General features: G+C 45.7%; 1 protein-coding gene across 2 annotated transcripts in view; it reads right to left on the reverse strand.

Moving 5' to 3' along the window:
• Positions 1–751: 751 nt before the first annotated feature.
• The window catches only part of TTC5 (tetratricopeptide repeat domain 5), a 64,759-nt gene continuing 37,927 nt past the window's right edge, over positions 752–27,583 (reverse strand). For both annotated transcript variants that reach the window (XM_040416776.1, XM_040416777.1), the window contains exons 9-10: positions 24,382–24,526; positions 752–1,260 (exon numbers count right to left, since the gene is read on the reverse strand). In XM_040416776.1, coding sequence (XP_040272710.1) covers positions 1,141–1,260; positions 24,382–24,526 — 265 coding nt within the window. In that variant the 3' untranslated portion in view covers positions 752–1,140. The remainder of the gene's footprint in view (positions 1,261–24,381; positions 24,527–27,583) is intronic.

The raw sequence follows: 27,583 nt of genomic DNA on the forward strand, positions 1-27,583 counted from the left end.
TTTAAAAATTTCGCACTGACTATTTATGTGTACAAGAGATTGGTCATAAGTTCATCATCATCGGATACAAACGATTATTTATTTATCCATTCGTATGTGGCAAACGCATTTACTTACTACCAGTGGAAAACAAGATTCTTACGATTATTTATTCGAATATTTTTCAGATTTTTAAATATTCAAATTTATTGTTTTAAAATAATTATCTATTGGGATCTATATTTATGTTGATCTTATTATTTTAGGTTTTATTCATTGCTGAACTCTCACCACTGTTATTAATGATTTATCCTCTGCTGTTTTAAATATTATAGAATTTTATTGTATACTATATTGTCAATTTATTGTATTTCACGTTTATTAAAGATCCCTTTACTTTTAGAGAGTGCCCCACTTCTATTCCTTTATTCCAGCCTAATATTTAATTGGATAAAAGCAAGCAAACTGTGTCTGAAAATCCCATTCACATGCACTCTGACTATTTGGTGCTCTGTCTGTAGAAATGAACTATACAAACTATGTAGGTTTAGCCATCTTAGAACAGAACCTTGTTAATAGAAATATGAAAGAACATTACTTGGATGAAAGTTGCTTTGCTCCTTACTGTTCATAATATTCATATACAATAGTGGGCATCCATTGTGCTTGTAGAAATTAGGGTTACAAAACTTAGTAGACCATTATAACCCCATAATTTATCCAAACAGCGTGCTTATACTAATAAGTGACAGAAATAATGTTGAGGGAAAAAGTAAATTGTAAATTTATTTTTTTTAATAGAAAAAAATAATATTAATCTTCCTCTAAATATAAAGCAACAAAACGTATTGGCAAAATAAATAATCACAATTCTGGATCATAAATACAACTACAGCTGGTAAAACAAAATAGACAGCAACAGGGAGGATAAGGAATGTGGGCACTTGTTACAGGAAGCCATTCTAAATAGTCTCTTCCTGCCATTAAAGGCTTGCAACAACTGTACTGTACCAGATAAGTGCAGCTTGTAAGTGTTTTCTGTGTTATAACCCTGCAAGAGAGTTTATCCTTCACCACAGAATGTGAGGGACATAGCAGTTGATGCTTCTGCTTGTAAGTCCCCAATTCACAGCTTTGAGGATAGATCCGGCTGTTCTGCAATTATTCGCTCTGGGGTCTGTAAGCCACTGTTGCGCTGGCCTGAGTGCTTGGTCCCTGAGGCTTACCATTCACCAACAACCGTACAGGAGAGTCCACGCGTATACTTTCAAAGGCAGAGGTCTGTTAAATAAAATATACAAATGATGAGTAAATAGAAAAATTAAAAGAATTGTTTTAAAAAAGGGATTTAAGGGGCTTTCTGTGACTTAAAGGGACTGTCAGCAGTTTTGACCATGCAAAACTGCTGACTGCACTAGGTAGGGGCTGGGGAGAGCTGCACAAACATAGCTTTTATTATCAGGAGTAGTGTAAATATGAAGTTTTAAATTGCCGAATTCTGCTCTCTCAAGTGACCAGGGCAGAGTTTCACTGTGAAGTGCTCTCTGCATTGACCTGGTTCACAGTTCCTCCCCTCTGAATAAGAGATGGTGTTCTCCTGACTGGATGCTACATCTGTCACTCAGAAAACAGGGGAGGGGTTGTGAAGCAGCTCAATGCAGAGAGCACCTCACAGTAATGTTCTGCTCTGGGCATCTGACAGAATAAAACTTCATATTCACAATACGCTGGATATGAAAAGCTCCACAAAAGCCACGTTTCTACTGTCCTCCCCAGCCCCTATGTCAGCATATTTATTTCAGAAGGCAATTTGTGACGATTCTGGCCTTTTATCTGCTGTAATACATAAGAAGTCCAGATCACTATTTTGGCTTTCCTACTGTTCCTTGTTCTCCTGCTGTCAGCACTCAAAGCTGTGCTGAAGTACACAGTCTGGACTGCTGTGCCATGCCAATATAACAGAGAGGACTACTGTGCGCATGCATAGCAGTCCCGACAATATACTTAGTGCAAACTTAAACTATGACAGTTGTAGAACAGAGGGGCAGCAGGAAAAGAAAAAAAAAAGCAATCTGGACTCCTTATCTGCAGTGTGTATTACAGTAGATAACAATCCAAGGTGATGGTGATGGATTCCTGGTACACCCTCCTTTTACTGCTCCTGCTGCAGTAACCAGGCACAGCCACTACAAAGTGTATGGAGCTGTGCAGTTCCAATAACATGACTCCTGAAAATGGCGGACTGGCAAGAGCGATGGAGGGTGGACCCTGTTGATCTGATACATTATTATTATTATGCACTTTCATTATATTTTTTTACGTTACATTAACGGCCTAAAGCCTTAGGGCTCATGCACACAAATGTATTTTCTTCCACTGTCCGTTTCAGTCTTTTTGCAGACCGTATGCAGAACCATTCATTTCAATGGGTCCGCAAAAAAACCCAAAAACTTAAGTTACTCCATGTGCATTCCGTTTCCGTATGTCTGTTCCGCAAAAAAAAAAAGTCCTATTATTGTCCGCATTAAGCGCAATGATAGGACTGTTCTATTAGGGGCCAGCTGTTCTGTTCCCCAAAATACGGAATGCACACGGACATAATCCGTATTTTTCGCGGATCCGTGTTTTGTGGACCACAAAATACAAAAGGTCATGTGCATGAGCCCTTATTAACACGTCTGTGTCCGTATGACTTCCAGAGAAATAACGGTCAGTGTTTCATCCTTGAAGCTCTCCTTGATGGATCCATTTTAAGTCTGTGCGTCTGTTTTATGCCCTACGTGTGTCATCCATATTCCGTGTGCACGGTTAGCTTGAAAAAGGGATTTTCAAGTCATCTCGCACCAATGGTCAGTAAAATGCACTGAAAAAAAACACACATACCCTCCGGGTTATGTCAGTGGTTTTCACGGAACCATAGACTTCAGTGTGTTTAGTCTTCAACACTGACCAAAGTAGAGCATGCTTCATTCAGTGCATTCAGAGGAAAAACTAAATGTGTGAATAAACACATTAAAATCAAAGGATACGTGAGCCAGGATCCACTGACATGTCAATAAACCCTGTGTGTGAATATTCTATGTGATTTTCTTTACAAAAAATGGTTGGATGGTTTTCTGGATATAATTGTTTGAAGTTGCGCCATTTATTCTACTTCCTGTGCTTTCTCTTCATCTTCCTCCTCTGTTTGAACATTTAGCTTGGCAAACAGCCTTGTTCAATTTTATCCGTCAGACCATCCACTCTGACCAGGGACGAAAGGGGGGGGGATGAGTTAGAGACTGAGCTTTTAATTGAAGGAAATAAAATTGCTATATATCCTGATTTTTCTGCAACAGAAAAGAGCTAAATTCCAAGATGTGAAACGCAGTCTTCGAAACCTGCAGATTCCCTACTCTATGCTGCATCTGGCCAAGTTGTGAGTGGTGGCACATGGAGAAATCAGCATTTTCGAAACTCCATTGGACGCGGCACAGTGGGTAGAAGCCAACGAATCAGCACTTAAAGCATTGGCGAACAATGGATGAACACTCCTCGTACAAGGTTCCTGGAACTGTGCTGAATCCTATGAGAGCTGAAAGATGCGCTTGATAAGTATATAAGCCGTAGTCGTGTTTTTTTTACCTTTTTCTTTCTTCCTCATTAAAGGACTATTGTTTTTAACGGCATTAGTGGTACAAATTGCACTAGCTTCTGTTCAGTAGGCACTAAGCTACCTCTACTCGAATAATCTGAGTGTCTCAGAGGATTCTGACTCCAATTTGTGGTCCGTTTACTTCAGGCGCGCTGCAGAATTCAAAATCTATTGGGCAGGTCCGTAAGACCAACCCGCTGCGTAGTAATTGAGTTGATCAGTTCTTATGTTTTTGACAGTTACTTTGAAATTCGGGTGCCCGGTTACAGGGTATATTTTTGTCCTACTTGTTATTTTAAATGTCGGGATGCCTCCATTATGGAGCCCATCTTTTGAAGCTGTATTAAATGTTTATGGTTGGGGTTGGGATTGGGTGGGTCTGTCAAGGAGGCGGGCATGAGACATATTGGGTCAGAGTGGAAATGGCCGAATGGTCATTTTAATATATGGGAGGTACCCCTTACTCTAAGAAACATGGCGGACAGGCTTAAAATAGTAGGATGGAACATAAGAGGATTGGGGGACCCCACTAAGAGAGCTGCAATGTTTTTAGCGCTACAAAGTTTCCAGCCTGCAATAATCTGTCTATCAGAGACGCATCGGATTCCCACTACTACCTATGTCATACACAAACCTTGGGTGGGTAGTTCCTACCACTCCACGTTTTCCACCCATTCTAGGGGTGTGAGTATCCTTGTGCACAAATCTATATCATTTACCTGTCATTCATCCCATATAGACTCCACAGGAAGGTATGTGTGTTTGCATTGTACATGTAACCATTTCTCCTTTGTTTTAGTGGCGGTATACACTCACCTACAGAATTATTAGGAACACCATACTAATACGGTGTTGGACCCCCTTTTGCCTTCAGAACTGCCTTAATTCTACGTGGCATTGATTCAACAAGGTGCTGATAGCATTCTTTAGAAATGTTGGCCCATATTGATAGGATAGCATCTTGCAGTTGATGGAGATTTGAGGGATGCACATCCAGGGCACGAAGCTCCCGTTCCACCACATCCCAAAGATGCTCTATTACAGGGATGGCCAACCTGAGGCTCTCCAGCTGTTGCAAAACTACAACTCCCAGCATGCCCAGGCTACCTACAGCTATCAGCCTACAGCAGGGCATAGTGGGAGTTGTAGTTTTACAACAGCTGGAGAGCCACACGTTGGCCATGCCTCCTCTATTGGGTTGAGATCTGGTGACTGTGGGGGCCATTTTAGTACAGTGAACTCATTGTCATGTTCAAGAAACCAATTTGAAATGATTCGAGCTTTGTGACATGGTGCATTATCCTGCTGGAAGTAGCCATCAGAGGATGGGTACATGGTGGTCATAAAGGGATGGACATGGTCAGAAACAATGCTCAGGTAGCCCGTGGCATTTAAACGATGCCCAATTGGCACTAAGGGGCCTAAAGTGTGCCCAGAAAACATCCCCCACACCATTACACCACCACCAGACTGCACAGTGGTAACAAGGCATGATGGATACATGTTCTCATTCTGTTTACGCCAAATTTGATGGCGAAATCGAAATAGAGACTCATCAGACCAGAAATCGAGACTCATCAGACCAGACAACATTTTTCCAGCCTTCAACAGTCCAATTTTGGTGAGCTTGTGCAAATTGTAGCCTCTTTTTCCTATTTGTAGTGGAGATGAGTGGTACCCGGTGGGGTCTTCTGCTGTTGTAGCCCATCCGCCTCAAGGTTGTGCGTGTTGTGGCTTCACAAATGCTTTGCTGCATACCTCGGTTGTAACAAGTGGTTATTTCAGTCAACGTTGCTCTTCTATCAGCTTGAATCAGTCGGCCCATTCTCCTCTAGCATCCACAAGGCATTTTTGCCCACAGGACTGCCGCATACTGGATGTTTTTCCCTTTACACACCATTCTTTATAAACCCTAGAAATGGTTGTGCGTGAAAATCCCAGTAACTGAGCAGATTGTGAAATACTCAGACCGGCCCGTCTGGCACCAACAACCATGCCACGCTCAAAATTGCTTAAATCACCTTTCTTTCCCATTCTGACATTCAGTTTGGAGTTCAGGAGATTGTCTTGACCCGGACCACCCCCCTAAATGCATTGAAGCAACTGCCATGTGATTGGTTGACTAGATAATTGCATTAATGAGAAATAGAACAGGTGTTCCTAATAATTCTTTAGGCGAGTGTATATTCCTGCCCCTTATAGTAGTGAAGTGTTAAAAGAGATTATGATATACGTTGAAAGGCTGTCTCAGTGTCCCCTGCTAATAGTGGGCAACTTTAATACTTGTCCCTCTGCACAGTTAGATGGGGTAGGCGGTTCAGGGGAGGGCAGAGATACTAACTTTGCCACTGTACTGCGGAAACTGGACCTGCATGACATATGGCGGTGAGGAATCCAAATGCACGCCGGTTTTCATGTTTCTCCAGCTCTCATCATTCACTGTCTAGGATTGATTTGGCCATAGGGACCCCCTGATGTATTGTCTCTTGTAGTGGAGGCCACATATTTGCCCAGAAGTCTGTCCGATCACTCCCCTATGTATGTGGAGCTTAACCCCTTAAGGACTCAGCCCTATTTCACCTTAACCCCTTAAGGACTTAGGACGTACCGGTACGCCATGTTTCCCGAGTCCTTAACCCCTTAAGGACCTAGGACGTACCGGTACGCCCTATTTCCCGAGTCCTTAAGGACCCAGGACGTACCGGTACGTCCTGACTTAAAATCTGTATTCCGGCGCCCCAGGGGTTAATTGGAACGGGATTTCGGCTGAAATCATTCAGCCGGCATCCCGTAACAATGCAGGGGGGGGTCATTTGACCCCCCCCGTATCGGCGATCGCAGCAAACCGCAGGTCAATTCAGACCTGCGGTTTGCTGCGCTTTTTGCAGTTTCTGATCGCCGCGGTCCCTGACCGCGGGGATCAGAAACTTTAGAGTGGCTAAAATCATTATTTTTCACCCCCCCCTGCACGATTTTATGCCGGAGGGTGGTGCGGGGGGGGTGTCGCATGCGGTGGGGGCGGTGCGGGAGGCGGGCGGTGCGGCGGGATCGCGATCCCCCGCCCGCCTCCCCATGAACGATCGTTGGCTTCTAGTGGGTATACCAGGGTGCCAGCACATTGCTGGCACCCTGGTATAAACGGCTGACATCTGTGAAGATGTCAGCCGTTTAACCCTTTCCATACCGCGGTCCGTACGGACCGCTGTATGGAAAAAGTTAACTGTCATCGGTCAGGGAGCTCCCTCCCTCTCCATCGGGGGGCTGCTGTGGCTTTGCAGCCCCCCGATGGAGAGGGAGAGAGCCCCCCTCAGCCCCGTGCTTACCCTTCCCCGTCTGCGAAGTTCTGAGCAGACAGGGAGGGTTCCCATGGCAACAGGACGCCTGCTCAGGCGTCCTGCTGTCCATGGTGCTGAACAGATCTATGCTAAAAGCACAGATCTGTTCAGTGTAAGTAAAATACAGTACAGAACAATATATATTGTTCTGTACTGTATTATACAGACACCAGACCCACTGGATCTTCAAGAACCAAGCGGGTCTGGGTCACAAAAATGTAAAAAAAAGTGAAAAAAGTTAAGATAAAAAAAAACCCATTTATCACTGAATAAAAATTAAAAAAATAAAATAAACTACACATATTAGGTATCGCCGCGTCCGTAACGACCTGATCTATAAAATGGTCATGTTACTTTCCCCGCACGGTGAACGCCATAAAAATAAAAAAATAAAAACTATGAGAAAATTGAAATTTTGCCCACCTTACTTCCCAAAAAAGGTAATAAAAGTGATCAAAAAAGTCGCATGTACGCCAAAATAGTACCAATCAAACCGTCATCTCATCCCGCAAAAAATGAGACCCTACTCAAGATAATCGCCCAAAAGCTGAAAAAACTATGGCTCTTAGACTATGGAGACACTAAAACATGATTTTTTTTTTTTTTAAAAATGAACTCATTCTGTAAAACTTACATAAATAAAAAAAAAAGTATACATATTAGGTATCGCCGCGTCCGTATCGACCGGCTCTATAAAAATATCACATGACCTAACCCCTCAGATGACCACCGTAAAAAAATAAAAATAAAAACAGTGTAAAAAAAGCCATTTTTTGCCATCTTACGTCACAAAAAGTGTAATAGCAAGCGATCAAAAAGTCATATGCACCCCAAAATAGTGCCAATCAAACCGTCATCTCATCCCGCAAAAAATGAGACCCTACTCAAGATAATCGCCCAAAAACTGAAAAAACTATGGCTCTTAGAATATGGAGACACTAAAACATTTTTTTGGTTTTAAAAATGAAGTTATTGTATAAAACTTACATAAATAAAAAAAAATGTATACATATTAGGTATCGCCGCGTCCGCGACCACCTGCTCTATAAAAATACCACATGATCTAACCTGTCAGATGAATGTTGTAAATAACAAAAAAATAAAACGTGCCAAAAAAGCTATTTCTTGTTACCTTGCTGCACAAAAAGTGTAATATAGAGCAACCAAAAATCATATGTACCCTAAACTAGTACCAACAAAACTGCCACCCTATCCCGTAGTTTCTAAAATGGAGTCACTTTTTTTGAGTTTTTACTCTAGGGGTGCATCAGGGGGGCTTCAAATGGGACATGGTGTCAAAAAAAACAGTCCAGCAAAACCTGCCTTCCAAAAACCGTATGGAATTCCTTTCCTTCTGCGCCCTGCCGTGTGCCCGTACAGCGGTTTACGACCACATATGGGGTGTTTCTGTAAACTACAGAATAAGGGCCATAAATATTGAGTTTTGTTTGGCTGTTAACCCTTGCTTTGTAACTGGAAAAAAAATATTAAAATGGAAAATCTGCCAAAAATGTGAAATTTTGAAATTGTGTCTCTATTTTCCATTAAATCTTGTGCAACACCTAAAGGGTTAACAAAGTTTGTAAAATCAGTTTTGAATAGCTTGAGGGGTGTAGTTTCTTAGATGGGGTCACTTTTATGGAATTTCTAATCTAGGGGTGCATCAGGGGGGCTTCAAATGGGACATGGTGTCAAAAAACCAGTCCAGCAAAATCTGGCTTCCAAAAACCAAACCGCGCACCTTTCACTCTACGCCCTACTGTGTGCCCGTACAGTAGTTTACGGCCACATATGGGGTGTTTCTGTAAACGGCAGAGTCAGGGCAATAAAGATACAATCTTGTTTGGCTGTTAACCCTTGCTTTGTTAGTGGAAAAAATGGGTTAGAATTGAAAATTAGGCAAAAAAATGAAATTCTCAAATTTCATCCCCATTTGCCAATAACTCTTGTGCAACACCTAAAGGGTTAACGACGTATGTAAAATCAGTTTTGAATACCTTGAGGGGTGTAGTTTCTTAGATGGGGTCACTTTTAGGGAGTTTCTCCTCTTGGGGTGCATCAGGGGGCTTCAAATGGGACATGGTGTCAAAAAACCAGTCCATAAAAATCAGCCTTCCAAAAACCATATGGTGCACCTTTCACTCTACGCCCCGCTGTGTGGCCGTACAGTAGTTTACGGCCACATATTGGGTGTTTCTGTAAACGGCAGAGTCAGGGCAATAAAGATACAGTCTTGTTTGGCTGTTAACCCTTGGTTTGTTAGTGGAAAAAATGGGTTAAAAACGAGATTTTTGTATAACTTACCAGTAAAATCTCTTTCTCGCTCTTTCCTTGGGGGACACAGAAGACCTTGGGTATAGCTCATCTCCATAGGAGGCGTGACACTAAGTGAAGACTGTTAAGCCCCTCCTCCACAGCTATACCCTCAGCCTGGAGAGAGAGACTGCCAGTTGCGTGTCCAAGCAGTGAGAAAAGGCAAAGTCCAACAAGGAACCAACAAGCCAACTACCCAACGGGTAACACAAACTCGGAAACCGTGTAGAGAAAAACAACGAATGGGTGGGTGCTGTGTCCCCCAAGGAAAGAGCGAGAAAGAGATTTTACTGGTAAGTTATACAAAAATCTCGTTTTCTCGCCCAGTTTCCTTGGGGGACACAGAAGACCTTGGGACGTTCAAAAGCAGTCCAAAAGGGGAGGGACCACAGCTCCAAGGCGAAGCACCCGAAGGCATCAAGGAACCGCCGCCTGCAGACCCAGGCGGACCAAGGCAGCATACGCCGAAGCCAGAGTATGCACCCTGTAGAACTCTGTAAAGCGTGCACGGAAGACCTGTGGCCGCCTTGCTCAAATGCATGGCCGAAGCCCAAAGCCTCCGGCCCAGGAGGCACCGACCGCTCTGGTGAAATGAACGGTGACAGTAAAGGCAGAATCCTGCCCTCGGTGCGGTAACCTCTGCAATAGCCAATCTGATAAAGCGGAGGAAAACCACCCTGGAGTCCGTCAACTCTAAGCGCGGACCTCCAGGAAACCCAAGAGACCGAACGTCGACAAGAGTCGGAGATCTCCAAGTAAAAACTGCAAGGCCCAAACAACATCCCAATTGGTGAAGTGTTGAAGCGAAAGGCAAACACCACCTTCAGAAGGAAGGAACGGGATGTAGAACAGCCCTGTCCTGGGAAAAGACAGAAGGCTCAGAACAAAAAGGGGGCCATTCAGGCACCCGTCAGAGACACGACTGATACGGAAACACAACCGTACAGGACAGGAGGGGTAGAGAGAACTTCTGTAACGGCTCCAAGGACAAGATTGGAGCGCCGAGAACTCAGTATGTAGTTCCCAGGGCGGTACCGAAGGACAGTACAGAGGAACCAAAGAGCCATTTCGAGTAAGAAGGTCTTGACAGGCCCAGAGGGCTGGGGAACGCTGGAAGAGGAAGAACAGCGCTGACACTGATACCTCAAGTAAAGGAATCCCAGTCCCAGGTCCAGGCCGGACTGGAAAAAAGACAGAACCATGGGGAGAGAAAAGTCAGAGTGGGGAATGCACAGCTTCCCACAGAACCCCAGACAAAAAAACCATAAGTCTTACGACAGATCCTGGACGAAATACAGCCAGGAGCGGGCAGTAGCGAACCCGCTGGAGTCGCCTGGCAAGCGGGCGAAAAACCAAATGTGATCAGGCGCAGACCAGTAACACGGGCAGAAGTTGACAAACTGGTCCCGTCGGCCCCCGAGCAACGTTGTCCCGTATCCACCCGAGTGGGGGAGCAGAAGGACAGACGGAAAGGAACCAAAAGGGTCCGCCCAGCATCCGCCAGATGCCAGGACAAGACAGGCTATAGTCCATGCTGATGTAGCCATGTTCTACAGTCCCGGTGTAGGAGATCAAAGGACAATCTGGACCGAAAGGTAGTCCCCCCAAGTTACCGAGAAGGTAAGTCTACAGCAGGACCATTGTCTTAGAATGGACCACACAATCTGCACTCAGCGGGAGGACAGAACGCGGTAGACTCGATAAATCGGCACAGCTAATACAGCCAGTGTGAACAAGGGAGACAGTACGAGGCCAAAAGGAACACCGGAACCATCCACATGACAACCATGCTCTCCCCAGAGGGGAGGACAGTGAAGGAACAACCTCTGAAGTCTGGCGGGACAGAAGCCACATCAGAGTGATCTGTACCGAGCGGGGGCCAAACAGAGCCGGCGAGATAAGGTAGTCGAGACAGAGGCCGGCATAACACCCTCCAACCGACCGGAGGAGTGGGCAACGTGGAAGCCAAAGGACAGCACAAAAGCAGAACCCTGCTACACTGTGAGATGCGCGGTTCACCGCCTCGCAGAAGGAGAATACCCTGAAGAACCCAAGGCGGAGGTCCTCCAGACCTGGGTAATCGAGCACCGAAGAGAATTTGGGTGACCTTCCCGAGAAAAGCGGCCCGCACCTGGTAGCAGATCAGACTGTAGCGTAGAGGCGCCAAGAGGAAGGACTCATACCACACTACATCCGAAGAGGAGGAAATTGCAGCAGGCAAGGGAACCGCAGTCCTGCCAGAGCCAACGAAGAATTCGAGGGGCGCTCCAGACAACCGCACTCTCGACCATGTGACCACTAGCGCAGGGAAGCAATACCGCGGAAGGACGAATGGGCACGCATCTAGGAACCACGAACATTCCCTGGGATGAAGGGCCAACTAAATGAATGAGTACCACCCAGCTCCGTGCAGCAGAGAGCAAGTAGAGCCCGTCCGGGTCAGGTGGACAGAATGAACTCCTTAGAGACGAGTGCAAGGTTTGTGGCAGGCATCGTATCCCAAGAAAACAAAAAGTATGCCGCAGGAAGTAGATGAGGCATACGTACGAGCAGCCCGTAAGCAGTGAGAAGGCCAACCCACCTACAGGAGGAGAAGGCATACACGGCCCAAACAACGCACAAGAACGTCCGCTCACTGCAAAAGGTTAATTTAGCGAGAAAGGGGGGCTCGCCACAGAGTGCCACAGTATGTACAGAATTGCAAAGTGCAACCTGAAAGGGAGTTATGCACAAGCCTAGTATAGCATGCGATGGAACGCAAGCAGTCCGCCCCGAAAAAGGGGGGAAATTGTATCTGGCAAACTGCAGTCGGCAAGAGTGCAAAGGCAGGTCCCAAAAGGGAGTGATGCCTAAGGCCGTACCTACTTCAGAGAAGCAGGACATACCCTATAATCCAGCATGAACGCAGGAGGTCCACCTAGTGAAAGGGGAACATGCACAGGGTTATCCTAGCATTAAGTGAGTGTGCAATAATACACCCAACACTGATTTAGCGAGAGTGCAACTACTCTGCCAATGAAGGGGGACATGTACAAGTCCAGCACAGCCATACAAGGACAGCCGTGAATCTCATGAGCGTGCCAAATTCTGCCCATGGAATGAGGGGTGGCCACGCACAAGGCCAGCACCGTATCCAATGGGAGTGCAAGCGTTCCACCCATGTTAGAGGGCAATGCTCATGGCCAGCAAGGTATCCGGTGAGAGTGTAGCATGCCGCCCAGAAAAAAAGGGGGGGGGTAATGCACATGGCCAGCATCTCATCCAGGGAGAGTGCGTGCACCCGCCATATATGGAAGTCATACACATGGCCAGCAACGTACTGGTGAGAGACAAACACAGTCAGTGAGAATGTGTGTATGTCACCTGAGGAAGGAAGGCATGCCCATGGCAGGCAGCGAATCCAGCGAGAGTGCAAGCACCCCGCCATGTATGGGGTACATGCACATGGCCAGCAACGTACCTGCGAGAAAACAACCACAGACGGAGGGATGTATGTATGCTGCCTGAGTCATGCCTATGGCCGGCAGCGAAACCAGTGAGAGTGCAGCATAGCAACATAGTACATAAGTACATCATAGCACATGAGAGAGAGTGCAGCGTTCCGCCTATGGAAGGGGGTCGTGCACATAGCCAGTACCGTATCCGGTGAGAGTGCAGTATTCCGCCTAAAAAGGGGGGTCATGCACATGATCGGCAACAGATCCAGTGAGAGTGTAGCGTTCCGCCTAAAAAGGGGGTCACGCACATGGCCGACAGCGAATCCAGTGAGAGCGCTGCGTTCCGCCCATGGAAGGGGGTCACGCACATGGCCGGCAGTGAAACCAGTGAGAGTGCAGCGTTCCGCCTAGAGAAGGGGGTCACGTACATGGCCGACAGCGAATCCAGTGAGAACGCTGCGTTCCGCCCATGGAAGGGGGTCACGCACATGGCCGGCAGCAAATCCATAGAGAGTGCAGCATTCCGCCTATGGAAGGGGGTCATGCACATGGCCAGCACCGTATCCGGTGAAGGTGCAGTATTCCGCCTAAAAGGGGGTCATGCACCTGGCCAGCCGGCAGCCAGGGAGAGTGCAGTATCCCGCCTAGGAGGGGGGGGATGCACATGGCAGGCACCATAACTGGAGAGATGATGAATGCCGCCTACGGAAGGGCCGCATGCACTTGGCCAGCGCCGTATCCTGGAAGAGGGCAGGAAAACCACCTAAAAAGGGAAATGCCCTAGCACCTACGCAGGTTGGGAGCGCAACACTATGCCACCTGTGGAAAGAGGGCATGCAGACATGCAGTACTACTGATGAGGCTGCAGCGTCCTGCGCAGTCCAATAGAAATCTGTTGTTATTATTATTATTATTATTATTTTTTTTTTTTTTTTTAAATACACAGCTTCTCTGAGGCTAAAGGGGGGCCACCTATAGGGGCACAGATAGTCAGGAAAAGGGGGGCCAGCCATACAGGCCCATTGGGAGCCGGCCTGTACCCAAAGGGTTAACATGGATCCGGCCTGGAGGGCGGCGCTGCGATCCCCTGGGGGCGGAGGAACCTCCCGGCGGGAAGAATTCGCGCCTGGAGAAGTTCCCGCCCCCTCCACCAGAGGCCGGAATTTTGCGGCCTAGTAGGCCGTGAAGCCGGGGTCTAAATTTGCGGCGCCCGGTATGTACCGCCGGACCTGAGGCGGAGTGGCGCATCAAAAACGGCCGCGGGAGCCCACCCCGCGGGCCGGTCGGAATTGCGGCCCAGCAGGCCGCGAAACCTGGGCTAAAATTAGCGGAGCCCCACCGACCGGCACCAACGGTCAGCCGGGGCCTGCTGGGCATAGACGTCAAGCCCAAAGCCGGCCGCGGGAGCCCACCCCGCCGGCCGGAGTGTCAGGGGCTCGGAATGGCGGCTTGCCGGCCGCGGGAGCCCACCCCGCCGGCCGGAAGAGTCAGGGGCTCGGAATGGCGGCTTGCCGGCCGCGGGAGCCCACCCGCCGGTCGGAAGAGTCAGGGACCCGGAATGGCGGCCTAGCAGGCCGCGGAGCCTGGGCTAAGATTTTGCGGCGCCCGGCCGCACCGGACTACCAATGTCGGCCGGAGGCGAGGCCTTACTCCACAGCCGTCAGGAGCCTCAGGCCTTGAGCAACACTCCGGTAGGAGATGCCTGTGCTGATTTTCACCCATGTTAGTTGCCGCTTCTGTAGCTGGCTGTGGAGACAGCCACTGGCTGCATGTCTATGGGAGCCAGGCAGGGGGAGGCAGAAGGAAATTGCCGCTCTGCGGCACCCCAGGGGCCAGCATAGATCCAGCAGGGGACTAGAGACCCAGTATGGGGGTCAGGCACGCAGGAGACCAGGGTGGGGGGGGTGGGGGACGTAGGGCTGGAGAAGCCTCTTTCTTACCACAGCCGTCTTCACCCTCGGTCCGTTCCAGCAGGGTCGCCCCTTCAGCTACTGGCACCGTAGTGGCAGGACGCTGGAAGAGGGACTTGGCGTGCGGGCGACCCTTGCGCTGGCGGGATGTAGGGGAGCTGGGCTGCCCTGATCCACCTTGCCTTCTGTGGGGGAGGCAGCAGTGCGGGTAACCGGCACTGGCGCAGCTCAACCCCGGGAGAACAGAGAGGTCTAGTGCGACTCTGTTATCCCTGATGATCTGGAACAAAAAGAAAAGAAAAAAGTAAAAATCTAAAATTGAAACAAGGAGAAACCAGCCCTGCAGAGCAGGGAGTGTCTTGCCTCCTTGGACACTAAGCAAAAACTGGCAGTCTCTCTCTCCAGGCTGAGGGTATAGCTGTGGAGGAGGGGCTTAACAGTCTTCACTTAGTGTCACGCCTCCTATGGAGATGAGCTATACCCAAGGTCTTCTGTGTCCCCCAAGGAAACTGGGCGAGAAATGAAAAATTTGACAAAAATATGAAATTCTCAAATTTCCTCCCCATTTGCCAATAACTCTTGTGCAACACCTAAAGGGTTAACAATGTATGCAAAATCAGTTTTGAATACCTTGAGGGGTGTAGTTTCTTAGATGGGGTCATTTTTGGGTGGTTTCTATTATGTAAGCCTCGCAAAGTGACTTCAGACCTGAACTGGTCGCTAAAAATTGAGTTTTTGTAAATTTCTGAAAAATTTCAAGATTTGCTTCTAAACTTCTAAGCCTTATAACATCCCCAAAAAATAAAATATCATTCCCAAAACAATTCAAACATGAAGTAGACATATGGGGAATGTAAAGTCATCACAATTTTTTGGGGTATTACTATGTATTACAGAAGTAGAGAAACTGAAACTTTGAAATTTGCTAATTTTTTTCAAATTTTTGGTAAATTAGGTATTTTTTTGTGCAAAAAAAATAATTTTTTTGACTTCATTTTACCAGTGTCATGAAGTACAATATGTGACGAAAAAACAATCTCAGAATGGCCTGGATAAGTCAAAGCGTTTTAAAGTTATGAGCACTTAAAGTGACACTGGTCAGATTTGCAAAAAATGGCCTGGTCCTTAAGGTGAAAATGAGCCCGGTCCTTAAGGGGTTAAGGACCCAGGGCGTACCGGTACATCCTAAGTTTAAAATTACATTGAGGCGGGGGTTAATCGGAACAGGATGTCCGCTGAAATCATTCAGTGGGCATCCTGTCACAATGCCGGAGGGGGGCACAATCTTTGCAAACCGCAGGTCAATTCAGACCTGCAGTTTGCGGTTTTACCTTATCCGGCGGTGCCATCGGGTCCCCATGCGGCTGTAGGGGGGACCCGATGGCATGGAAGGCAGCGCGATGCCTTCTTTAAGCATCTGCGCTGCCTTCCGGTGACGAGCCTGTGAGATCCAGCCCCCTGGATCTCACAGGCCAGAAGCTGTATGAGTAATACTCACTGTATTACTCATACAGCCAATGCATTCCAATACAGAAGTATTGGAATGCATTGTAAAAGGGATTAGACATATTAGGTATCGCCGCGTCCGTATCGACCGGCTCTATAAAAATATCACATGACCTAACCCCTCAGATGAACACCGTAAAAAATAAAAACTGTGCTAAATAAACCATTTTTTGTCACCTTACATCACAAAAAGTGTAATAGCAAGCGATCAAAAAGTCACACGCACCCCAAAATAGTGCCAATAAAACAGTCATCTCATCCCGCAAAAATCGTACCCTACCCAAGGTAATCGCCCAAAAACTGAAAAAATTATGGCTTTCAGACTATGGAAACACTAACATGATTTTTTTTTGCTTCAAAAATGAAATCAGTGTAAAACTTACATAAATAATAAAAAAAAAAAAGTATACATATTAGGTATCGCCGCATCCGTGACAACCTGGTCTATAAAAATAGACCATAATCTAACCTGTCAGATGAATGTTGTAAATAGCAAAAAAAAAAAAAAAAAAAAACGGTGCCAAAACAGCTATTTCTTGTTACCTTGCCTCACAAAAAGTGTAATATAGAGCAACTAAAAATCATATGTACCCTAAACTAGTACCAACAATACTGCCACCCTATCCCGTAGTTTCTAAAATGGGGTAACTTTTTGTGAGTTTCTACTCTAGGGGTGCATCAGGGGGGCTTAAAATGGGACAAAAATAAATTTAAAAAAAAAGTCAAAATTTCCAAGTTTCAGTTTCTCTACTTCTATAATACATAGTAATACCTCCAAAAATAGTTATTACTTTACATTCCCCAAATGTCTACTTCATGTTTGGATCATTTTGGGAAGGATATTTTTTTTTGGGGGGGGGGGGGATGTTACAAGCCTTAGAAGTTTAGAAGCACATCAAAAACCCAATTTTTAGGGACCAGTTCAGGTCTGAAGTCACTTTGCGAGGCTTACATAACAGAAACCACCCAAAAATGACCCCATTCTATAAACTACACCGCTCAAGGTATTCTAAACTGATTTTACAAACTTTGTTAACCCTTTAGGTGTTCCACAAGAATTAATGGAAAATAGAGATACAATTTAAAAATTTCACTTTTTTGGCAGATTTTCAATTTTAATAATTTTTTTCCAGTTACAAAGCAAGGGTTAACAGCCAAACCAAACTCAATATTTATGGCCCCGATTCTGTAGTTAACAGAAACACCCCATATGTGGTCGTAAACCGCTGTACGGGCACACGGCAGGGCACAGAAGGAAAGGAATGCCATACGGTTTTTAGAAGGCAGATTTTGCTGGACTGGTTTTTTTGACACCATGTCCCATTTGAAGCCCCCCTGATGCACTCCTAGAGTAGAAACTCCAAAAAAGTGGCCCCATTTTAGAAACTACGGGATAGGGTGGCAGTATTGTTGGTACTAGTTTAGGGTACATATGATTTTTGGTTGTTCTATATTACACTTTTTGTGAGGCAAGATAACAATAGCTGTTTTGGCACAGTTTTTATTTTTTATTTACAACATTCATCTGACAGGTTAGATCATGTCATATTTGTATAGAGCCGGTCGATACGGACGCGGCGATACCAAATATGTATACTTTTTTTTATTTATGTAAGTTTTACACAATAACAGCTTTTTAAAAAATAAATAAAATGATGTTTTCGTGTCTCCATATTCTGAGCCATAGTTTTTTTATTTTTTGGGCGCTTGTCTCAGGTAGGGGCTCATTTTTTGCGGGATGAGGTGACTGGTACTATTTTGGTGGGCAAACGCCTTTTTGATCGCTTGCTGTTGTACTTTTTGTGATGTAAGGTGACCAAAAAAAATTGTTTATTTAGCACAGTTTTTATTTTTTATGGTGTTCATCTGAAGGGTTAGGTCATATGATATATTTATAGAGCCGGTCGATACGGACGCGGCGATACCTAAATTTTCCCCCTATTTTTTACCTTTTTTTTTTTTTACTTTATTTGGGGAAAATTACGTTTTTGTTTATTTTTACTTGAAACTTAATTTTTTGGGGAGAAAACCTTTATTTTTCCAACTTTTTTTTCACTTTATTTTTTTGTCCCACTTTGGGACTTCAACTTTTGGGGGTCTAATCCTTTACAATGCATTCCAATACTTCTGTATTGGAATGCATTGGCTGTATGAGTAATACTGTGTGTATTACTCATACAGCAGTCACCGAAATGGCCGCATGGGGACCCGATGGCACGCCCGATCACCGCCGCAACCGCAGGTTGCTCAATGATTTGAGCAGGCACCGGGTTACGATCACCGCCCGCCCAGGAGTCGGTGATCGGAACAACACATGACGTACCGGTACGTCATGGGTCCTTAAGGACTCAGGACGTACCGGTACGGCATGATTCCCAAGTTCTTAAGGGGTTAAATTAGGTGTCTGGCATTCTTTTGGGGTTGGTTAGTGGAGACATCCTTTCTGGCTACAGCTGGTAGATTGGGATACAGGTATTGAAGAGGAGATTAAGGAATTCTTTGCTACTAATAATGGGTCGACGCCTGTTGGAATAGTGTGGGATACGTGCAAGGCGTTTATCCGGGGCCTTTGCATTCAAAGGATAAGTCGCCATAAAATGAAATCCAGGGACACTCAAATAAAACTACAGGCTCTGGTAGTGGAAACGGAGGAGACCCTCCAGTGCTCACGAAGAGTCAGCCATATCCTGCACACCGCCGAATATAAACGTTTCTTTCTAAAACAAAAGTACTTTGAGGCGCGGGAAAGTTCTGGGAGGTTATTAGTCAGAGTTGTCAGGGCATTTCACACACTAATCCAGTAAGAATTGTTAAACGTTCGTGGATATTATATTAACACAGCCTGATGAACGTATTGAAAGAAAACAAAAAAGTCTTGATTGGGATAATCTATTTAAAAAAAAAAAAAAAAAAAAAAAAAAAAAATCGGGGAAATTCTTATGTATCACTTTGTGTGATAATCAGGCAACCAGATTAGAAGTGGTGTAGACGGGAGTATCGTATAATCTGCTACATCAATTCAGGTCTGGAATAATACTTATACTTGCTAGCAAGGTGCTGCTAACAAGCAAAGAAAAAAAAAGGACACAGTCCAATTAGGTTATAGGCTAGGGTGTGACACACACACCACCTCTATATATCGGCAGCACACTGACAACTATAGGCATATATCTAGTGACTAGCTTCAGAGATAGATAGATAGATAGATAGAGATAGATATAGATATATATATATATCTATATCTATCTATCTCTGAGAGCACACAGCACTGGCTGTACTTGGCCTATGGAATCTGGTCTATGATTCAACCAATCATCCACATACATCAGTCTCAGTGGTTATTGCGTACACTGCTTGATACAATTGGTACCATACACACTGCTTGCACACGGCTATGTTTGGAAAGGTCCCATCTGTAGCCAATCATCCAAATCATATACACCGTGATACCTATTATGCTCGAGTCTCAAATAGCCTATATATTGGTTGCCAGTGGAACCTACCTAAGAGGTAGATTGTCAGTGCACATTCACACCCTGCCTTTAGAACAGTGTCCTATAGTCATTGACATCGGCTCTACGCGTTTCAACGTGACATATGTGCGCCACGTATCTTCAGGAGCTAAGTTAAGGACGCCTGTGATGGAACAAGTGCCCTGCGCGGTTGTGTGTACGGGCTACCGGCGCTATGATGGCTGTTTTCTTTGCTTGTTAGCAGCCCCTTGCTAGCAAGTATAAGTATTATTCCAGACCTGAATTGATTATACGATACTCCCGTCTACACCACTTCTAGTCTGGTTGCCTGATGGTCACACAAAGTGATACATAAGAATTTCCCCGATTTTAATAGATCATCCCAATAAAGACTTTTTTGTTTTCTTTTAATATGCTCATCAGGCTGTGTTAATAGAGTTGTCAGGGCGCAAGATGGGCCATCTAAAATACTGTCTATCCGAGGAACTGATGGCTCTGTGGTTACAGAAGACACTGATATCCTGGAGGTATTTCATACATATTTCGAATCCCTATATAGAACACAGCTTACAGTTAAATCCTCTAATATTACCGAATATCTTGCTGGGATTAGTGTTCCGCGGCTCTCTGCGGAGAGTGTGGCCTATCTAGACCGGCCTTTGACGCTGCCCGAGTTAGAATTGGCACTCAAATCCTTTCCTAATGAAAAAGCCCCTGGAATAGACGGCCTGCCAGCAGAGTTTTTGAAAAAAATATATCGGTATCCTCCTACCCCAATTGCTATCTGTATTTAAATGATGCCCTACTAACAGGAGAAATGCCTGCTTCCATGAAGGAAGCCATAATTGTTGTACTGCCCAAGCCTGGAAAGGTTCCAAATCTTCCTGACTCATAGGCCAATCTCACTATTGACATCTGATGTTAAGATTTTAGCGAAAGTCCTAGCAAAACGGTTGCAAACGGTCATTTTGACCATTATACATAGAGATCAAGCGGGATTCATACCTGATAAATCCACTTCGGTAAATCTTAGAAGACTCTTTCTTAATATTCAAAGGAGGGCAGAATCAGATGGAGGACGGGTCATACTTTCCCTAGATGTGGCCAAGGCTTTTGATTGTGTAGAATGGAACTATCTCTGGGCAGTGTTGCAAGTCATGGGCTTTGGGCCCCACAGCTAGGATTAGAGATAATGGGGGGATTGTCAGATGCATTTAGGCTCGGCAGGGGAACGCGTCAGGGGTGCCCGCTATCCCCTCTTTCATTTGCCATTGCGATTGAGCCGCTGGCATGTCTACTCCGTTCCTCAGACAAAATTGTAGGATTTCCTATGGGAGATGGGGAAGAGCGGGTATCTCTCTACGCTGACGACATGCTTATATATGTGGGGAATACAGAGAAGTCGCTAGGTCCTATTATGTCCATCATAAAGGATTTGGGCGATAGGTCTGGCCACTCTGTTGCCGCTAGATGTGCCCTCCGATAGTTCCCTCCTGCGGTCCACTCAGCTGCAGATTGTTCAACAAATCAAATATCTGGGAATAGTTGTTTCAACGAACCTGGGGCATTACTTGAAAAATAAATAGAGCCGCTACTGGATATTATATCTGAAAAAAATTAGGCATGGTGTAAACTCCCAATGTCAGAAATTGGTAGGAATAATCTCCTTAAAATGGTTATGCCAAAACTTATCTATGTCCTGCACAATTCCCCTGTATGGGTACCTTGCCGGATCTTTATTAGAATAGATAGACTATTTAGGAATCTTTTTTGGCGCAGGAACACAGCTAGGATCCAATTGGATACATTGCAGAGAGGAAAAGATGCAGGGGGGCTTTCTATCCCTAACTCCTGGCTATATTATATATCTTCCCAGCTGCAGCAGCTGAGGGGGTGGGGAAGGATCCCTGGGGACGTTGCTTCTGCCTGATAGCACATATCATAGGTCATGACTCACCGGTAGCTTTGCTGGAAAATAGTGGTCTCTCTGATAAGATAATGGGATACCCTACACTCAATATGATACATAAAGTCTGGCAGAGGGGTCGTGTTTTGCTGTCTGTACAGGGCTTCACCCAGGTCACTCCTGTATGGAAGAATCCTCAGTTGCCTGAAATATTTCGCATAGAAAGTTTTTGGCCCTGGGATCGTAAGGGCGTGAAATTCTTATATCAGCTGCAGAAGGATGGGGAGTTTAAGTCCTTTGAGCAGTTTAGGAATGAGTTTGCGCTTCCTCACACAGCCTTTTATCAGTTTTTGCAGCTACGACATGCCTTTCAGGTACGGGCGAAATCTAGGTCACTTAAATGTATGACTGTACCAACAAATCCTGACGGGTTACTTCTCGAGTGGATTCATTTCATCCATTTATAGGAATCTATTTGTGAAATCAGTGAAACAGGATACACTAGTGGTCAAGTGTAAATGGGAAGGGGAGGTTGGACCAATATCAGAGGAACAATGGAAGTCGATACTGGCATTGACACCTCAGTTGTCGCTTTGTGAAGGCCAACGCATGTCTCAGCTGTTTCTTGGTCACAGGGTGGATAGGACTCCAGCATTTTTGTTCAGGATAGGGGTTAGACCTGATGCACCCTGTCCTCGATGTGGAGAGAGTCCTGCTTCCTTGCTACACACGTTCTGGGACTGTACAGAGCTTAATAAATTCTGGACTGATGTTCTGGCAACTATTAAAGACGCCTACAATATTGAGATCTCGGCTAATCCGAGGACATGTGTACTGGGAATACTGGACATTAAAAATAGTCATTATCGTCTGGGAGTGCAGAGTTTGCTTTTCCAGGCTAGAAAATTGATTGCTAAATACTGGCTTAGACCCCAGGCCCCATCGAGGCCAGCATTCATAAACAGAATGACTGATATCCTTCGCCTAGAAAAAGGAATATATCTTAAGAGGCAGTGTCTGGGAAAATGTAACAAAATCTGGGACAAATGGGTAGACTATAGGAATGGTGCAATGTAATTAGGCCTGCCACCGTGGAGCTGCCTACATAGGAAGGCAGTATAGTGTTGTGTGTACATGTGCTCATGCCTAGGAAGGGAAGTCATACATGGAAGGGGTGATTTGATTAGTGATCTGGTATATACTTTAGAAAGGTTGGTTCTCCTATGGAGTACAACTGAACGGTTGATGTCGTGCCCGTCTCATCGCCTGGGGGTGGGGGTGGGGAGTTAGGTGTTTTAAGAGTGAATAGGTTATGATAGCTACCATTCTACACTGATAAGAAATCATATTGATATCTTGCACCATTGTTAGATAATATGCATAATGTGTATTGCTGCTGAGATAAGGTATGTCAATTACCAGAGATTATGTATACTTCATACTGTAATTTGTATGTGCATTGTTATTTGTATCTTATCTCTACCTCTTGGGAAATGAATATACTATCTGATTAAAAAAAAAAAAAAAACACACACACGGAACAGGAGCAGAGCTTTCCATTATACCCGATACCTGTGTGGGTTTCATACTGGTTTTGGCTCACAATAACTGATGGAAATAACTGATCAAATAACTGAAGTGTGAACTCAGCCTAAGGGGTGTCCCTAAAGTGACCCTAGCTAGAGTAACAAACTGATGATAGGTGGACTCTGCTCCTAGGGTTATCCAGGGTGCAATAGGGGGTGGTTCTGGGGGAAAGGTCCCCTATCATCAGTGTGTTACTCTGGATAGGGTCACTGTAGGGACAGTCCTGTCCTCCCTCCCCAAATCTGTCTTGCTTTCTAGGATGTATTGATATTACACCATCCCTCTTGCACTTCTTCTTTGTTTAATAGTCCATATTTTTAGTTTCTTTCAACAATTGTGTGTTTTGGTGGTCAGTTACCTTTTAACATAATTGCATAATGAAAGTTAAAAGGGTTTTCTGAGATTTTAATACTGATGACCTATCCGACACCCGGGACCCCCATCGATCAGCTGTTTGAGAAAGGAACCAGTGTTCTGCCAGATTGCTATACCTGGCAGAATGCTATACCCGAAAGTGACGCGGACGCACCGGAATCAGCTGGAGGAGGGTGTGTGTGGATCTGCAGAGCTGAGTGCGGTCCCCGAGTGCGCATTTGCGGTGTACGGTTTCGCACATGTAAATGATGTAGGTGTTTCTCCTGTGGCGGTGCAGTTATTTTTACTAATCCAGTGGATCTGCGCTTGCGCAGATCCACACACAGCCTCCTCCAGCTGATTCCGGTGCGGCCGCGTCACTTCCGAGTATAGCATTCTGCCAAGGTATAGGAATCTGGCAGAACACTGGCGCTCAGTGCTCACAAAGCACAGCACCGTACATTGTATAGCGGCTGTGCTTGGTATCACGCAATGAGACTGAGCTGCACCTAGGCCATGTGACTGATGAATTACATCACATGGCCTAGGGAAAGCTGCGAGAAGTGCCGCTGCTCTTCTCACACAGCTGATCAGCGGGGGTCCTTTGTGTCAGAACCCCACCAGATACCAATGACATATCCTGAGCATAGGTCATCAGTATTACAATCTCAGAAAACCCCTTTAAGTTTTAGATCTCATGCTTTCAGTGATATTATAAATGAATATAGTCCCTTGATATTTTTCTATGTACATTTTTTCAGTGACTGTAAAAGTTGTAATAATGTAATGTTTAAAAAGAAGTAGTCAACAAGGGGTCTCCAACTGAATGCTGTGTCTTGAGTCCAGAACCTTCAAAAAAATGCTGCTGCTCCAGGGGTTTATTGTATGCTCGATCCTATTCTACCTGATGCATCAGGAATTTGCTAGAAATTACAATGCAGACTTACCTGGCCTTTGTGTTGAATAGTGTGTTGTTTCAAGTGCGGTTCAGGGATGGTAACAGAGTCTGCAATGAGAACTCCCCAGCTTTCCACCATATTGTAAACCATTATAGCATAACAAGTTCCCTCTGTATCAACAAGTCCAAATGTGCTGCAAAAACCCAGAAAAAAAAATATAGGATTAATATATGGTGAGCAGAATCTAAGACATAGAAGTTAGGGTGCATTTACATGATCGCTAAAATATGCCCCTAATGTCTGATAGTCTCAGAACGGAGCCTGCAAAGTGAGGGAGGGCGCACTGCACATGTACGGGCGCCCTCCACTGATTTCTATGGTAGTGCCAAAAATAGCGGAGCCCTGGTGCCGCTATTTCCATAAGCCTGACAGAAGTGAATGGAGCAGTGGCTGTGCTTGCGTTGTGCGCTTCCCATTAATTTCAATGGGACTCTGGAAAATAGCTGAGCAACGCTTTTTCGGCACTCCAGTAGAAATGGAGTGGCCATGCATGCGCAGTGCGCCCTATGTGACTTTGAGGCTCCGTTCCAGAGGTGGGACCCGCACCCATCAGAAATTGGGGGCATGTCCTAATGATATGTCCCCAGTGTCCAAGATGAGACGCCCCATTTAAGGCTGGTCCATGGGTTACAATTGGAATTGCAGCTCAGCAACATGTCTGAGGTGCAATACCTCACTGGTCAACTGCTGCTTATGGTACACAGCAGCCATGTTTTCCTAATCCTGGACAACTTCATTAGTCTCTAGTGAAGGTCTTACCAAGGTGATCAAAATGTAACTGACCACAGGGGTAAAGAGTATAGATATAGATAAAATTCTTGACCATTTCATGTCTATTAGTAAAAAAAAAAAAAAAAAAAAGGTTAAGACTAATATATATCTGTCTTAACAGCTCAATCACAATGCTCAACCAATAAGTATTTTATGTGTGTGTCCAACCTCAGAACAGAGAAGAGGGAAACAAGGGACAAGAGATCATTACCTGTGATCACAGCGTTGTCAAACTCCCCATAACACAGTGTGGTAGTTACATCCGTGTAATCTGGTTTACTTCATTGATCACTAACATTATCAGATCTAACGTGTCCTTTGTATAGGTCATCAGTATCCGATTGGAGGGAGGGGTCCGAAACCCAGAACCCCCACTGAGCAGCTGTTGAGAAGGCACCAGGGCTCCTGTGAGAGCCACGGCCTTCTCCACGCTTACCAAGCACAATGCTGTACATTGTATAGCGGCTGTGCATGGTATCGCAGTCAGCCCCATAGAAGTGGAAGGGGCCCAAGTTATGCCTAGGCCATGTGACTGATGAACGTGTCGTCACTGGCGTAGGTAAAACTGAGAGAAGGCCGTGGCGCTACTGCGAGCACTAGTACCTTCACAAACAGCTGAACGACGGGGGTCCAGGGTGTCAGACCCCCACTGATCAAATTCTGATGATCTATCCAGAAGATAGGTCATCAGCATGAAAGTCTCGGAAAACCCCTTTAATTTAGGACATCTAGAAGACATCTGAGAAAAACAAGCTAGTGGGGGCTCCACATGAAAAAGCACATTCTCTTTGTAAATTAAGTGGGGCTAATCATCCAGACAGGACCCTCATTTACATATAGGGTGTGCTTTTTAATGGCACCCCGAGTAGACGTTCAGGAGGCTGCTCAAGAGCACCTGGAGACTTTTTATCTACCAAAATAAAGGGGGCTGTTTTGGTGACAGATTCCATTTAAATTACCATTTGCCAAAACCAGTTTTTTTTTACATTGTCCCACACGGCAGCACTGGAAATACATGACTAAGAGTACAGCCACATTTAGCGGAAATCCACAGCTGATGTGGCCAAAAACTTCCACCGCAAAAAAAACCCTAAATGGGCTGGTGTTTCCTAAGACACTGCCAGCATCAGAGCGGGTCCGCCTCTGCTTTCAACCTTTAGATTGCAAAGGTTGAAAGTCACGGGTAAAATCTGCAGCGTAAATTGGCATGTTGCAGATTTATGCTGTGGCTTCACAAAGCGTGGATGCAGTACTTGTGGCTCGGCTGCACGTGCTATAGCGTCCTAATCAGTGGCGTACACACAATCCACGGGGCCCCGATGCGAAACTGATCCATGGGGCCCCCTTCCCGTCAACGCCCCCCCCAACCCGCTGGTGTGTGTATGTGTAATAAATAAAAATAATATATAAATAAATACATACATACATATATATATATATATACATACATATACACACACACACTGCTCAAAAAAATAAAGGGAACACTTAAACAGCACAATGTAACTCCAAGTCAATCACACTTCTGTGAAATCAAACTGTCTACTTAAGAAGCAACACTGAGTAACAATCAATTTCACATGCTGTTGTGCAAATGGGATAGACAACAGGTGGAAATTATAGGCAATTAGCAAGACACCCCCAATAAAGGAGTGGTTCTGCAGGTGGTGACCACAGATCACTTCTCAGTTCCTATGCTTCCTGGCTGATGTTTTGGTCACTTTTGAATGCTGGCGGTGCTTTCACTCTAGTGGTAGCATGAGACGGAGTCTACAACCCACACAAGTGGCTCAGGTAGTGCTGCTTATCCAGGATGGCACATCAATGCGAGCTGTGGCAAGAAGGTTTGCTGTGTCTGTCAGCGTAGTGTCCAGAGCATGGAGGCGCTACCAGGAGACAGGCCAGTACATCAGGAGACTTGGAGGAGGCCGTAGGAGGGCAACAACCCAGCAGCAGGACCGCTACCTCCGCCTTTGTGCAAGGAGGAACAGGAGGAGCACTGCCAGAGCCCTGCAAAATGACCTCCAGCAGGCCACAAATGTGCATGTGTCTGCTCAAACGGTCAGAAACAGACTCCATGAGGGTGATATGAGGGCCCGACGTCCACAGGTGGGGGTTGTGCTTACAGCCCAACACGGTGCAGGACGTTTGGCATTTGCCAGAAAACACCAAGATTGGCAAATTCGCCACTGGCGCCCTGTGCTCTTCACAGATGAAAGCAGGTTCACACTGAGCACATGTGACAGAGTCTGGAGACGCCGTGGAGAACGTTCTGCTGCCTGCAACATCCTCCAGCATGACCGGTTTGGCATTGGGTCAGTAATGGTGTGGGGTGGCATTTCTTTGGAGGGCCGCACAGCCCTCCATGTGCTCGCCAGAGGTAGCCTGACTGCCATTAGGTACCGAGATGAGACCCTCA

The sequence above is a fragment of the Bufo bufo genome, chromosome 2 (assembly GCF_905171765.1).
Source record: "Bufo bufo chromosome 2, aBufBuf1.1, whole genome shotgun sequence".
Lineage (NCBI taxonomy): Eukaryota > Metazoa > Chordata > Amphibia > Anura > Bufonidae > Bufo > Bufo bufo.